The following is a 16,531-nucleotide window of genomic DNA, read 5'->3' on the forward strand; positions in this document are numbered from 1 at the left end:
ATTTGTCATAGTGCATTTATCTCTAAAGAGGTGAAGTAGAATGTTGCTATGGAGAAAAGAAAGCATTCTTAAAACAAAAGCTACCTTGTGTTTTTAAAAGTTAAGTAAAAATTTCCTGTTGATCTTATAGTGGGACAGTGGTTTGCGGTTGCAAAGTGAACTGTAGATTTTATGATAAATATGTGATGTAAAAAAAGCTTTTAGAAAAATATTTATACAAACTAAGTTCATAACCATCCATTCTCTTTTTCTTGTTTGTACTGTAAATTTTATTTCTTTGTAAGGGTTTGGTCAAGTATCTTAAATGCTGAGCTTTTGATTTGTTTTAAAATTTGTGTACCCCTTATAAAAAGAAGGAATTCTTAAATTATGGGTCATGTTCCACTTAGTTTCTTTTTTCACCTTCCCTTAGGAAGGAATTATGTAAGATAACAGGGAAGTTAGAAAAGCAAGTAAGAAACTAGAAATCTTTTTTTTTTTTTACTTATCTCATAGAGTTTTTATTGTAAGATTGTTTTTACATGTACAATGATTTAACCAGTGTATATAGAATGTACTACATAAGTTTTTCTTGTTGTGATTATCCAGACACATTGGACTCACTTACCACTTCCCCCTTTAGATGTAGCTTTCCATCTTCCTTTTGTTCTTTTTATTTTTTTCAAATATGCTTAACATTTAATATTGTTTTGTACTAGTTTCAGGTGAACAACATACTGGTTAAACAATCCTATTTTTTACAAAGTATTTCCCTCAGTATTCCCAGTACCCACCTGGTACCATTCAGTTATTACAAACATCAATGTCTATATTTCCCTATGCTGTGCTTTATATATTTTTATATTTATATTATTGTTCAAGTACATTTGTCTCCCTTTTTCCACTTCAACGTCCTCCAACCCTACCGATTACCATTTACCATCCTCAATCATACCCACCTTGGTTTTGTCCATAAATCCTTTATACATTATCCTTGAGGACCTTTCCCCATTTTTCCCTGTTATCCTCTCAACCTCTCCTCTGATTACTGTCAGTTTGTTCTTTATTTCAATGTCTCTAGAAACTAGAAATCTTTTATATGACATAATTAGTTTAGAATGTGTTAAATTTTTTAAAATAAAATTTTAATCTTACTGTTCATCAGTGCACGTTGCTTTCAAATTCATTATTGATTAATTAGCTCACTGTTTTCACTAGGGTCATTAGATTCTTATTTTAGGATTCATAGATGTGTAACATTTAAATAGGCACGTCCATTATTACGTTTTCCATGTAATAATGGACGCGCCTATTCACTTACTTTTTTTTTTAAGTTTTCAGGCGTTATTTAAAGCACTAGGATCTAGTAGTCACACAGATGAAAAGTCACTTACCTGCTGAAAAGCTAGAGCATTTAGAAAATCATACCCTTTATGTTCTTTTAGTCCAGTTTCCGAATATGTGTCAAAAATGGTTAAATTGTATTTTGTAACAGTAGAAACAATAGGAGATGGAGCAGTGAAAACAATTTTGTTTGATTTAATTTAAGACAAAAACAATTGCTTACACCATGGTGGTAAGGTCTCAAGTTTAGAAATCTAAACTCGACCGACCTGCGGAAACTGAACTGTCGTGTTCTGAGCTATCATAGCTAAATTTACTGCGGTTTCAGACAACATGGTCATTGCTTTCTTAAACTTTGTTCACGAGAGCCTTGCAATGAAGGTACTAATATCCTATGTTACTGATAGGAAAACTGGAGTGTGCAAAGGTTGATAAGTGTCCAGGATCTCACTGAGTTGATGAAGAGATTTGAATATGGATACTCTGACCCACAGGCTATGTTTCTACTCACAACTCTAGGAAAATGCTGTTTTGCATTTTGAAGTTGACATAGAAAAGTGAAGACACTGTAAACATCATCCTGTTGTTAAAGGATTTATTTTTTTCTGCTACCTGGCAAGCTGTTTAGACCATGAAGTCTTTTCTGTTTCATTTTAGTGACACGGATTCTCATGTATCCAGTTCTACCTCAGTTCGATTTTATCCACATGATGTGGTAGGTTTTCCTTTATTTTTATAAAACAATGTATTTTCAGATTAAGTTGCTACACAAATCAGAAATGTATGAATTATGGTGAAAAATATGGCAAAATACTTTTGATATCCCATAGTGAATCTCTTCTGAGTAATCTTTTGTTAAACATAGAATACCATAAAGCTTAATTAGCTATATGGGAATCAGTTATTACTGTAATAACTGTATGGAAGGGTTCCTTTACTCACCAACGTCATAATCTGGTTGTGCTGTTTTTAATTGTTTCATTTAAAACTTTTCTTTGAATATTATGACTTTGGTGCAATTATTTATTGGTTAACTATTAGTTATTTATATACAAGTGTATGTGTTTTGGAAGCCTAGTGATGACTCACTGTATAAAAAATATGCCACATAAAATACAGTGGGGATATTTTAAAAAGATAACAGTGCCTTTGCCATCAGGATGTATATGTTGAAGGTGGAAAAGTCAAAATGGAGGAAACTCTTACAACTAACGCGTAAGAAATATAGGTAAATAAATATAGTGCCAAAGGGGTTAATAGCAGCTTCCTGAATATGAAAAGTAATGAACAGGGTTTTAAGACCATAGATGAAAGTTGGCCATAGAACAGAGGTTTTTAGCTAGTGGGCATTTAGCAAAGTCTGGAAACATTTTTGCTTGTCCCATCAGGGGAGAATTTTACTGGTAGCAGTGGACAGAGGCCAGGGACACTGTTAAACATCTTATAGTGGAGAGCACAACCCTTACAACGTAGAATTGTCTGGCTGACAATTTTTCTAGTGTCAAAGTTGAGAAACCCTGGCCAAGAGCATAAGAAAAGTGTTTCGGGGGAAGTTTTTGTGAATGCTAATGGATAGTGGCTATGTTATATATAGAGAGCACATTTTTTGACTATACTCAATATGTGTTTCAAAAATGAAAACTGTCCCTTTTTTGCTGTAGTGAATTCTTGGAGGCTCCATAGGGAAGTAAAATATGGGGAAATGGTATGGTTTTCTGATGTTAAATGTATGGGAGCCTTGAGTTAGCTAACTACTGGCTAGAGCTCTGCTAGATCCGGTAAACTTTTGATTCTTCCGGAGGAAGGGGAAATTTGTGAATTGGTGAGTGGATGAGTTACAGACAGCTAAAAGAAATGTCACGTGGTGATTTCCTGTGAAGCCTCCGATGAGCAGATGAGCAGTCAAAACAAAAAGGGGGGGATGTGGGGTATAGGAGGGGTTTGCAAACAATAATAACAGTGGTAAGAGACTGTGGTAGGTGAGAGCTGAAGGCATTGAATCCAATGCAGAGGAGTTTAGATTTAACATGGTAATGAGGTTCACAGCTTAGTAAGAAAAGACCATAAATGTGACAGGCAGTAGGGAAACCATTAACGATTCACTGTAAGTGATTTTAATGGATTTACTAGTTAAGCAGTCATAAACTGGTAAGATTTCAAATGCTCTTCTAACAGAGCCTTTCCAAAAAGACCTATTGATTAATCTGTTTTATTTCAGTTCTGTTCCTGTTGTCACCTTCTGTAGGTTCCAATGCTATAAAATACCCGCGAGGAGCGGACCTGCGTAAAGTTAAGGGGCTGAAATAGTCTGTAAGGTAGTCCAGTAGCCCTTGAATTGTGACTTGAGTAAAGATATTTTACGCCTTTCAACACTGACTTTCTTTTAGCTCTCTCTCCCACAGATTCGGTTAAACAGACTATTGACCATCGATACAGATTTGTTGGAGCAACAGGACATTGATCTAAGCCCAGACCTGGCAGCTACTTATGGCCCAACAGAAGAAGCTGCCCAAAAGGTTAAACACTACTATCGTTTTTGGATCCTGCCCCAGCTGTGGATCAGCATCAACTTTGACAGACTCACACTTTTGGCCCTGTTTGATAGGTAGGAATATAGTGTGATATTAAAGATGTATGCAGATTTTATTTTTGACTTGAAATGTCCCTACTAAGTAATTAACGTTAGTACTTATTTACCATGTTGGAAAATGTTTTCTGTTTTGGGCCTCTTGAGATAATGTCTAAGTTAATAGGGTTCTCATTTGAGACTCTCTTGAATTCATTAAAAACCTTTTTTGTGGCCAATTTTAATAGATGTTCACAAAAAATTTCTTTTTATCCTCAATAAGAATCATGCAACTGTACTTAAAATTCAGAGAAAATGATATGTTAATGATTTTCAGATTATAGATAACATGACCCCAAATATAAAAGGCATAATGGGAAACTTCTGTTTTCCTACTTCTTACCGCTAATTTTAATAATAAACAATATTAGCCCATTGTAAACTTGGTGACTAAATGCTACTTCTAGTCAACATGGAATAATAAGGACTGTCTTTGCCCTCCTACCTGAGACAATGAAAACCTGACACAATGTACGAAACAATGGTTTTCAAGACATTGGAAAGGAGACAACAAAGGATAGTGATTCCTGACAGACAATCACACGGAGCCGTACAGCTGCCCCAGCGCACTACCTTAGAGAGGCCCAGGCTGCAACACAGGGTGGAGGTGCTAAAGTAGGGCCTAGCAGGCTTCCCGTGTTGGAGGCGGAGCCAAGAGCCCATAGGACAGAATATCGGAGGAAAGATTACTGCTCAGAGAGAATCTCAGATCTGCAGTAGGTCCTCGACTGTTCAGAGTGTTGATAAGTGAATGTATGTGAAGGAACTACCTGAGGCCAGGGGAGGAACCATGTGAAAGAAACAGGAGCAGTGCCTGGCACTCACGCAGGGCCGGGAGGAGCACCTGTTCCCCCAGCCAGGTGGAAGGAGCCCATCATGCATATTGTGTGGTGCACTGTGTAGTTCACTCAGGAAAGTCTTGCCTTTGAAGTGCGGAATACTTAGTTCTGGCATGACTGACCACTGCTCCACACCCACCTAGCAAGTCATAAAAGTAAAACCTGAAAGGATCAAACTATTTCCAAGCAGCGTAGCAAAGCTCAAGAAGATTTGTAGAAATCCAGTAACTTAAGATTCACTATGTCTGGCATCCAGAGATTACCAGCCATGCAATGAAGGCACAAAACAGGACACGTGAGGGAAGCAGAGAGTCAGTTGAAACCAACCTGTAACTGTCACAGGTATTAGAATTAGTAGTAAAGACATTAAAACTGTTATAACTGTCCTTCATAATGTTTAAAAAGTTAAGCAGAAACCCAAATCAAACTTACAGGGATGAAAACTAAACTGTCTGAGATGAAAAGTACAATGGATGCTGGAATTACTGGATTTCCGTGTGCAAAAGAACTTGTATCCTTACCTTGCAGAATACTACAGGAGTTAATTCAAAATGGATCCTAGGCCTAAATGTAAAATCTAAAACAATAAAGTTTCTGGAAGAAATACATAGAAAATAATTGTGGCATTGAGTGAGGCAAAATTCCTTAGATGTAACACCAAAAATAAGATTAGTAAAAGAACAAATTGATAAACTGGATTTATCAAAATTAAAAACTAAAGAAAATCTAAAGAGAGCTGAAGTTCATGTCTAGTAGTATAGACAGTATGTAGTGTAGGAGGATTGATGGGGAACATTGGATTTGGCAAATCTGGAATCCTACAACTGCCATAGAAGATCAATGAAAATAGCAGTGTTTATTGTTTTGAAAATACTACAGCATTTGTTTTAACCTGGCAGAGCTAACAAATGAAATGGTACAGAGATGTTTGTGAATTTTGTTTTTAGGTCAGTTGATGACTGTAGATATGGCATTGATAACAAATGTTAAATAAAAATATTTTTATGATTAGAAGAGTAATTCTTTACTCATTATAGAAAAATATATAGAAAGATTTTAAGACAGAAAGAGATCATCCATAATCTTTCCACTCGGAGCTATTATAGTATCATTTTGATACATTGCCTTTTTCAACCCATATCTATATGTCTTTAAATAACAGAACATACATCCTCCTATACACAAGGTTTTGTGTCCTGCTGCTTTGTGTAGCATATGGGGTGAAGCATGTTCTCATGCCAGTATTCATTCTTTACAAATAAGACTTTTAGTAAGTATTTAACATTTTGTGAATAGAATTTCCCCAAGAAGTAGTGAGACCAGCTCTTATTTTTTGGTGTGACATAAACATCATCTTCATGACTCTGTGCAGTATTGTGGGCATCAGACCAGTTCGTCTGCAGAGACAGGACTGATGGTCTTCGTCACAGCCTTCGCTCTCGACATAACTGAGAGCCGGTGTTTGGGTTAACTGCAGTGAGTTACTCATCAGGTTATTTCAGAGGATTTAGAGATGGGAAAGTGAAACCACTTGGTATCAAAATTGGGCTACAAACTTTATCATATAAAAAAACTAATTTTCTAGACACTATTTTTGAGATTTTTTTTAAACTTGTTTTATTGTATAGCTCCTTAATTTGCCATCCAAGCTGGTTAATTATTTTGCAACAAATTTGACAGAAAAAGATGTTAAGAGTAAAGTTTTTAAAGTAGAAATTAAAGCTATGTTATGCATTAAAATGAAAACTTCACAGTCTACTATATTATGCATTATTGATTTTAATTTTCCACATAAACTAATTTCTTTTTCAGTGTGACCCAAAATCTTATTCAAACCTAGTACTAGAAAAAAAATCTCAGCAAGTATAATATGAACTTCATATTGATGCCTTCAATTATTTTTCCCTTATTTGATGCCTTCCCTTATTTTACTCTGATAAATTTCTCATATTGATGGTGTACTTACTCATAAATTTTCATGTCTACAGAAACCGTGAGATCCTGGAAAATGTGTTAGCTGTCATCCTGGCTATTCTAGTGGCATTTTTGGGATCTATTCTTCTCATACAAGGCTTCTTCAGAGATATCTGGGTCTTCCAGTTCTGCCTGGTGATAGCCAGCTGTCAATACTCACTGCTTAAGGTACCAGCATCTCTCTTCTTTATAGGCTATGGAATAATATTTGTGTTAAAAGGCAGAGGGTTTCATATCATTGACTGAATTATAAAAGGATATTAATTTTTTTAATTCTCATTGGATATTTAAACAAAAGGGACATATCAACTTTAAAAAATATAGTGCTATAAATGAAGCTTCCTTAAAACTATTTTTGGTATTAAAAGAAAATATTTGGGGAGTTCCGGCCAAGATGGAGGTGTAGGTAGAAACACTTTGCATCCTCACACAACCGAAAGAAGGATAACAACCAATTTAAAAACAATAAACAACCAAACTGCCAACAAATCAAATTGCATGGAACTCCAACAACCAAGGAGTTAAAGAAACATTCACCCAGACCGGTGGGATGGGTGGAGACAGGCAGCCAGCCGACAGAGAGGGCCTGCAGCAGGGCCCACTTGGGTGAGGAGGGGCTGGCTGACCAGGAAACTGAAGGCTCAGCACCTCTACCTGTAAAACACTGTGAGGGTTGCGAAGGTGGGAGAAACTCCAAGTCTCACAGGGACAGTTCATTGGAAAGTGGGGCTAGAGCAGACTGAGTGGCATTGTCTCCTCTCTGACCCCTCCCTCACAGACAGCATCACAATGCAGCAAAGAGAGTTGCCTCACCCTAGTGAATACGCCCCCTTACAACATAGGTATGTGAAGACAAAGAAATATGGTCCAGATGAGTGAACGGATCAGAACTCCAGAAAAAGAGCTAAGCAGCAAGGAGATAGACAACTTATCTGATGCAGGGTCCAAAACCCTGGTAATCAGGATGCTCACAGAATTTATAGAGTTCAGTCACAAAATGAAGGAAGAAACGAAGGCTACCCAAAGTGAAATAGAGCAAAATATACGGGGAACAAACAGTGAAGGGAAGGAAACCAGGACTCAAATCAATGATTTGTAACAAAAGGAATAAATAAACATCCAACTGGCACAGACTGAAGAAACAAGAATTCAAAATGTGAGGAGAGGCTAAGGAACCTCTGGGACAACTTTAAATGTTCCAACATCCAAATCATAGGGGTGCCAGCAGGAGAAAAGGAATAGCAAGAAATTGAAAACAATGAAGGGGAACTTCCCTAATCTGGCAAAGGAAATGGACTTCCTGGAAGTCTAGGAAGCCCAGAGAGTCCCAAAGAAAATGGACCCAAGGAGGAACACACCAAGACCCATCATAATTACATTACCCAAGATTAAAGATAAGGAGAGAATCTTAAAAGCAGAAAAGAAAAAGAGAAAAGCAGAGAGTTACCTGCAAAGCAGTGCCCATAAGAGTGTCGGCCTATTACTCAAAAGAAGCCTTACAGGCAAGAAGGGGCTGGAAAGAAATATTCCAAGTCATGTATGGTAAGGGCCTACATCCAAGATTACTGTATCCAGCAAAGCTATCCTTTAGAATGGAATGGCAGATAAAGTGCTTCCCAGATAAGGTCAAGTCAAAGGAGTTCATTATCAAGCCCTTATTATATGAAATGTTAAAGGGACTTATCTAAGAAAAAGAAGATCAAAACTATGAACAATAAAATGACAACAAACTCATAACGACCAACAACTGAACCTAAAAAAACTAAAATTAAGCAAACAACTAGAACAAGAACAGAATCACAGAAATGGAGATCATATGGAGGGTTATCAGTGGGGACAAGAAGGGGGAAATATGGGAGAAAAAGGTACAGGGAATAAGCATAAATGGTAGGTACAAAATAGATCAGGGGGAGGTTAAGAATAGTATAGGAAACGGAGAAGCCAAGGTACTTATATGTACAATCCATGGACATGAACTAAGAGTTGAAGTAAATGCAGGAGGGTTGGGGGTAGTGCAGGGCAGAGGCGGGAATAAAGGTGAGGAAAAAAGTGGGACAACTGTAATAGCATAATCAATCAAATATACTTAAAAAATAAAAATAAATTTGAATAAGATGTTTAAAGGAAAAAGAATATTTGGGTATTTGTTACAAATAAGAATTTGCGTTTTTGAAATTTCTTTCAATTTATCAACATTAACTCTCCTTCTATATTTTAAGTCTTTTATTCTGTAGGTGAAATTTATTAATGCCCACCATGGATAGGTACAAAAATGTCAGAACAAGTATATATGTTCCTTTGGGACATTGAAAACAGAAGATTGATGTCCTTTAGCTATTGTTTTAATATTGGCTATAAAATACCAAAATTTATCAATTTTAAGCTTTCTAAAAATGGGAGAATCAGGTAACAATTTTTTCTCCTGTGCAAAATCTGTGGACTGTCAGCATGGATTGTTTTCTTTCCTTCCTTTATTAATCATTAAATACTCCTGCCAGTACTGTTCATTTGCCTGATACATGCTGTCATGAAGAACACATCCTGAAAACTGTTGGTTTCATTGTATTTATACTGTCAGCTGGCCAGGTGTCTGTAGCGAGGCATCTGGAGGAAGCCACCTATGTCAGTGCTTCACTTCCTCAGGGCCCATCCATACTTTTCCCTCATTGCAGCACTGAGTTACAGTTTGTGGTTGCTAATAATCTCCAGTTGCCAAATCTGTTTCCTTTTTTTAGGCTTCATTCTCGGTGAATATTCACCTAACACCTGTGAATACTACCTTCTCTTTTTTATATTCTCATTGTTGTCTGTGACTTTATACTACCATGAAAATTATCCTACTTTTCAGATAACATTATTTTTCATTGTTGATGCCTATTTGTTCTTTTGACCACTTTTTAATTTATGAGAATTCTCAAGGGTTTTATTTGACCCTCTTCTCAATTTGCAATTCCTTGCCAGTGAAGTCATCCTGTTTTATTACTTTATTGGTTGTCCCATAAATGAATTATGTCCAGATTTATATCTCAAAGTCTTCACCTTTTTCTCACAAGCTTTAGTCCTACGTATCTAACAGGCACATTTTAAAAAATTAGCACATCATCATCTTCTGATATTTCCCTTTCTCAGTTGCTTTGCTTTTGACACTACTACACTGTTCAAAACCTTAGAGCCTCTACTCCTTCCAGGTTTTATTGATTAAGTGTGCTGATGCTTTGCTAAAATTTCTGGCCTTTGTTCTTGCTTTCCATTTCAACCACCTTAATTCATTTTTTTATTGCCTTAAAGCAGTTAAGTTCATTCCCTGGTTCCATTCTTCCCTGTCCGATTAATTTTGTCCACTGCTTTTAGGTTACTGTGGTTAGATATGGAAAAGGTAAAATATGACTGAGGTTTTTGAAATGAGTTAATTAGAAGAATAGTAATATCATAAACAGAAATAAGAAAGGTCTGAACAGATAGATGTTGAAATTGAGAGAATTTAAAGATTACCTTGTCTCCTGTCTAGCCGAGGGACATGTGCCAAACGCAGTAAAACTTGGCCCAATCTAGAATTGTACGATGATGATAGACCTTCCTAGAGCAATTGTGGGCTATGCTTTTGGAAGTGAACTGGAACTTGGGAGAAAAAGTCATGATTTGGGAAGTAACACCTTTTGAACATTTTTATGGAACGTTGATAAAGTCTCTTACAAAGATGTAGCCTAACTCATTTGACGATTTTGATGTGAGAATGCAGATGATATATTTGATATAAATAACATTGAACTGCATAGTAAACTTGGAATTTGTGGGCAGAACTAGAATTCTTACAAGCTCACCCATATTTTGTGCATTTCTTGAATGGAGTGGTGCTGCATTTGAAAGCGTTCTACCTAAAGTATGTGATTAACCACTGTGCTGCACATCTGAAACTGTTTGGCTTTATTGAGCATGAACTGTAATTGAAAAATAAGATGAAAAGAAAAGAAAGCATTCCTACCTTAACTTATTTACTCATGGTGATGAGTCAGGCATTAAGATGGATCTTTCCACCATGTGCCATTTCCAAAATGTTATGCTAGATGCAAATGATTAATTAACCACAAAAGGTAAGAGTCTGGAAAGATTTGAGATGTTTTTTAATACCACAGTCACACCACTATCTGGAGATGATATTTTGTGTTTTGTTGATTTTTCAGCAAAATTGATGTAGGTCATTTCTTAGCTGTGGAATACTTACTTGAAATTATTTCAGGCACTTGAAAGTTGCTTGTAACATTACCAGGACTTCAGTAGTGTAATCTCTCTTTCTGTTTTATTTTTAGAGTGTTCAACCAGATTCTTCTTCCCCCAGACATGTAAGTCACTCTAGTATCTCTTTAACATTCATCAAAACCTTTTTTTAGGTCATATGTCAGATTGAATTAAGATTTATGTTATTACATTCTCACCTAAGTTTTGACACACTACTAGAAATACAGGTAGAAATACACCTGTAGAAATACAGGTGATGTGTTAACATGAAGTAAAATGACAGTGTCATTGTGGACTCTAAGTCTTGGTTGGAAATGAGCATAATTCATTTACGACAGCCCATTGCAGGTGGAGGCCTGCAGTTAAGTAGACATGGTTCATACAGACTCATGGTTATTTGATGACTTGTATTACATAAATTTTGAACAATAAGTCATGAGTAAGTATTGAAAAATAGAATGTTGAAGTAGGAAAAACTTTATATTATTTTGCTTAAGTAATCATTAAGAGCCAGAATAAAGAAGTAATAAATTGATTTGATGTTTAGACCTGTGGACACTAAGAAGATTAAAAATGTTGTTACTCACTTTGGGACTTTTAGACAGAAGTATTAGCTACCTAACACTATTTATTGTAAAGCATGATTTAGTTTTAGACCTCACCCTAGAATATTTACTTACTAGAAAGAAGCAAAGGGCATTCTCTTCAAAGTAGTTCAAAATGAGACTCCAAAAACACTTTAAGTGATGCCTTCTTCCTTGAATAGAGGTATTATTTTGGGCCATGCACTGGGACACTTAATACTGCGAATAGATGGGCAAAATACAACAAGGAGGCACATGATTTTCTTTCAGCTGCTTATTATTTTGTAAAAATGCTTTTGAAATATAATGATATGTGAAATTGCTGGCTTTAACTTTGTATTTTGACCTAATTTCAGGCTTAGGGAAAATTTGCAAGGGTTGTACAAAGAATTGCTGATGCCATTTGCCCAGAGCCCTGTGTAAACAGTTCTCCATATCTGCTTGCTCCTTTCTAGTTCTCTCCCCTCTCCTTCCACGCATACTCCCTCACTCTCACACATACACACTCTTTCCAAACTGTTCGAGAGTGAATTGTAGACACGATGCCCCCTATGTCTTTGTTTCCTAGCAACAAAGGTAATTATTTACATTAATTCAATATAATTATCAGAATCAGGACATTAACATTGATACAATACTGTTTTCTAAGCTACAGTTCTTACTCGGGTGTTTCCTATTTTCTTAATTGGCAATAAAACATCCCTGATTATGCATTTGGTTTATTTAGCCTGCTTCAATCTGGAGCAGTTTGTTGGCATTTTTGGTGGTTACCAGCCAGGTGTTTTCTAGACCATCCTTCAGTTTGAATGTGTCTATTTCTTCTTGATTGGATACAGGCCATGCTTTTTTGGTAAGAACACTACAAAAGTGGTGTGTTCTCAGTGCATCACTTCAGGAAGCACATGGCACTGATTGATTGTTTTGTTGGTGATGTTAACTCATGTTTTGGCTAAGGGTAGTGTCTGCAGGGTATTTTCCCTCTGCAATATGAACATTTTGGGCTAGATAATCTTTCTTGTAGATTAGGGTGCTGTCCTATAGGGCACAGGGTATTACATGGCATTTAGCTTTATCTCTGATCTCCACCCACTAGATGTCAGTACCCCCACCCCAACTGTGACGACCAGAATGTCTCCACACATTGCCAAATGTCCCCTGGGGGTCAAAATCCCCTCCCACCCCCTTGAGAACCTCTATGCTACTGTGATGTTATTATTTTTCTTTTGTAGTTAAATATCTTGCAGGCAGATACTTGAGATAATATATATGTTCATTTGCCCCTCAGACTTGCACCCACTTGTTTTTAATATTTATTGATGTTTCTTGCCTGAACCATCATTTGATTTTTGCCAAATAGTAATTTTCTAGTTACATCATTCCTTCTAAGTGTATTTGTTGACTTTTTACCATAAAGAATAACTTCTTCTCTATTTTTTAAAATAATTTTATTTAGTTATTTTTCAAGTACAGTTTTTTTGTCTATTTCTCCCATCCCAGCCCCCCTGCCCCGTGCTCCCCACCTCCCTCCCATTTCCACCCCCCTTACTTCTCATCCCTGTGTTCTTCATATTTGTTCCTCCAAATCTCTCCTCGTTTTCCCCCTTAAATTCCCTTCCCTCTCCCCTCTGGTCACTGTCCCCTCGTTCTCTATTTCAGTGTCTTTGTTTTTATTCTGCTTGCTTGTTTGTTTTGTTGTTTAGCTTCCTGTTAAAGGTGAGATCATATGGTATTTGTCTTTCACCACCTGGCCTATTTCACTCAGCATAATGCTTTCCGGTTCCATCCATGTTGTTGCAAAGGGTAGTAGCTCCTTCTTTCTCTCTGCTGCATAGAATTCCATTGCGTATATGTACCACAATTTTTTGATCCATTCATTTACTGACAGGCACCTAGGTTGCTTCCAACTCTTGGCTATTGTAAATTGTGCTGCTATGAACATTGTGGTGCATAGGTTCTTTGAAATGGATGTTTTAGGATTCTTAGGCTATAATCCTAGCAGTGGAATTGCTGGGTCAAAGGGCAGGTCGATTTTTATTTTTCTGAGAAAATTCCATACTGTTTTCCATAACTAGTGGGGTTGTACCAGTCTGCAGACCCACCAACAGTGAACTAAGGTCCCCTTTTCCCCACAACCTGTCCAACATTTGTTGTTTGTTGCTTTTTTTATGATAGCCATCCTGACCAGTATAAAGTGATATCTCATTGTGGTCTTAATTTGCATCTCTCTGATAGCTAGCAATATTGAGCATCTCTTCATGTGTCTCTGGATCTTCTGTATGTCCTCCTTGGAGAGGTGTCCAAGTCCTTTTCCCATTTTTTTAATTGGGTTAGTTGTCTTCTTAGAGTGCAGTAGTGTGAGTTCCTTGTATATTTTGGAAATTAAACCTTTGTCTGAGGTATCATTGGCAAATATGTTTTCCCATACAGTTGGTTGTCTTCTTAATTTAATACTGTTTATTTTTAGCCACCCAGAAGCTTTTTATTTTGATGAGATTCCCATTTGTTTATTCTTTCCTTTATAGTCCTTGCTCTAGGGGACATATCGGTAAAAATGTTGCTGCGTGAAGAAATATCTGAGATTTTCTTGCCTATGTTCTCCTCTAGGACTTTAATGGTGTCACGACTTACATTTACTTTTATTCACCTTGAGTTTATTTTGGTGTATGGTGTAAGTTTGTGCTCGTTTCATTTTTTTTGCACGTAGCTGTCCAGTTCTCCCAACACCATTTGTTAAAGAGGCTGTCTTTACTCCATTTTATGTTACTGCCCCCTTTGTCGAAGATTAATTGACTGTAGAGAGTTGGGTTGATTTCTAGGCTCTCTGTTCTGTTCCATTGGTCTATGTGCCTGTTTTTATGCCAGTACCAGGCTGTTTTGATTACAGTGGCCTTGTAATACAGTTTGATATCAGGTATTGTGATTCCTCCTACTTTGTTCTTCTTTCTCAAAAGCGCAGCTGCTATTCGGGGTCGTTTATGGTTCCATATAAATTTTTGAAGTGTTTGTTCTATGTCTGTGAAATACGCCATTGGTACTTTAATAGGTATTGCATTGAATCTGTATATTGCTTTGGGTAGTATGGACATTTTGATGAGGTTAATTCTTCCAGTCTATGAACAAGGTATATGTTTCCATTTGTTTGTGTCTTCCTTGATTTCGTTCTTCAGGGCTGTGTAGTTTTCTGCATACAGGTCTTTTACCTCCTTGGTTAGGTTTATTCCCAGATATTTTATTTTTGTTTTTGCTATATCGAATGGGATTTTTTCCTTGATTTCTGCTTCTCCTGATTCCTTGTTGGTATACAAAAATGCCTTTGATTTCTGGATATTGACTTTGTAACCAGCTGTTTTGCCAAATTCATTAATTAGTTCGAGCAGTTTTTGGGTAGCGTCTATAGGATTTCCCATGTACACTATCATGTCATCTACAAACAGTGACAGTTTTGTTTCCTCCTTTCCTATTTGGATGCCTTTTATTTCCTTTTCTTGCCTAATCACTGTGGCCAAAACGTCCAAAACTATATTGAATAGAAGTGGTGAAAGTGGACATCCTTGTCTTTTTCCTGATCTTTGTGGAAAAGCTTTTAGTTTTTGCCCATTGAGTACGATATTGGCTGTAGATCTCTCATATATGGCCTTTATTATATTGAGGAATGCTCCCTCTATTCCCACTTTGCTGAGTGTTTTTTATCATAAATGGGTGTTGTACCTTATCAGAAGCTTTTTCAGCGTCTATTGATATGATCATGTGGTTTTTGTCTTTGCTTTTGTTTATGTGATGTATTACATTTACTGATTTGTGAATGTTGAACCATCCTTGCATCCCTGGGATGAATCCCACTTGGTCATGGTGTATGATCTTTTTGATATATTGTTGGATGCGATTTGCCAATATTTTGTTGAGGATTTTAGCGTCTATGTTCATCAGCGATATTGGTCTGAAGTTCTCTTTCTTTGTTGTGTCTCTATCTGGTTTTGGAATTAGGACGATGCTGGCTCATAAAAAGAATTTGGGAGTTTTCCATCCTTCTGGATTTTTTGGAATAGTCTGTGAAGAATAGGGCTTATCTCTTCCTTAAATGCTTTGTAGAATTCTCCTGTGAAACCATCTGGTCCAGGGCTTTTTTGTGATGGGAGTTTTTTGATTACTGCTTCAATTTCTTTTGCTGTTATTGGTGTGTTCAGATTTTCTGTTTTTTTTTTTTTTTTATTAAGTTTTGGAAGATTATATTTTTCTAGAAATGTGTCCATTTCCCCTAGGTTTTCAAATTTCTTGGTGTACAGTTCTTCGTAGTAATTTCTTACAATCCCTTGTATTTCTGTGGTATCAGTTGATACCTTTCCTCTTTCATTTCTGATTGTGTTTATTTGTGTCCTCTCTCTTCTTTTCTTGATGAGCCTACTTAAAGGCTTGTCTGTTTTGTTTATCTTTTCAAAGAACCAGCTCCTGGATTCATTGATCCTTAGGATTGTGCTTTCAGTCTCTATGTCATTTAGTTCTGCTCTAATCTTGGTTATTTCCTTCCTTCTACTTGCTCTGGGCTGTCTTTGTTGTTGTTCCTCGAGTTCTTGCAGGTGTAGGGTTAGGTTGTTTGTTTGAAATGTTTCTATCTTCTTTAGGTAGGCCTGTATTGCTATAAACTTCCCTCTCAGGACTGCCTTCTATGTGTCCCATAAGTTTTGGGTTTTTGTGAGTTCGTTTTCATTTGTTTCCAGAAATGTTTTGATTTCTTCCCTAATTTCATTCTTGACCCATTCATTGTTTAATAGCATACCATTCAGTCTCCATGATTTTGGGTGCTTTGGGTTTTTTCCTTTGGGGTTGGTTTCCAATTTCAGTCCCTTGTGCTCAGAGAAAATGCTTGGTATGATTTCAATTTTCTCGAATTTGTTGTGGCTTGTTCTGTGTCCTATCATGTGGTCTGTTTTTGATAATGTTCCATGCGCATT

General features: G+C 36.7%; 1 protein-coding gene across 5 annotated transcripts in view; it reads left to right on the plus strand.

Moving 5' to 3' along the window:
- The window catches only part of PCNX1 (pecanex 1), a 133,709-nt gene that overhangs the window by 68,525 nt on the left and 48,653 nt on the right, over positions 1 to 16,531 (plus strand). For 3 of the 5 annotated variants that reach the window (XM_037127403.2, XM_053673391.1, XM_053673392.1), the window contains 4 exons: positions 1,981 to 2,038; positions 3,711 to 3,928; positions 6,777 to 6,930; positions 11,070 to 11,102. In XM_037127403.2, coding sequence (XP_036983298.2) covers positions 1,981 to 2,038; positions 3,711 to 3,928; positions 6,777 to 6,930; positions 11,070 to 11,102 — 463 coding nt within the window. The remainder of the gene's footprint in view (positions 1 to 1,980; positions 2,039 to 3,710; positions 3,929 to 6,776; positions 6,931 to 11,069; positions 11,103 to 16,531) is intronic. The other 2 variants (XM_037127411.2, XM_037127422.2) reach the window with 1 other exon arrangement.

This window comes from Artibeus jamaicensis, unplaced genomic scaffold, assembly GCF_021234435.1.
Source record: "Artibeus jamaicensis isolate MK-2021 breed Jamaican fruit bat unplaced genomic scaffold, CSHL_Jam_final contig_851, whole genome shotgun sequence".
In the NCBI taxonomy this organism is placed as follows: domain Eukaryota; kingdom Metazoa; phylum Chordata; class Mammalia; order Chiroptera; family Phyllostomidae; genus Artibeus; species Artibeus jamaicensis.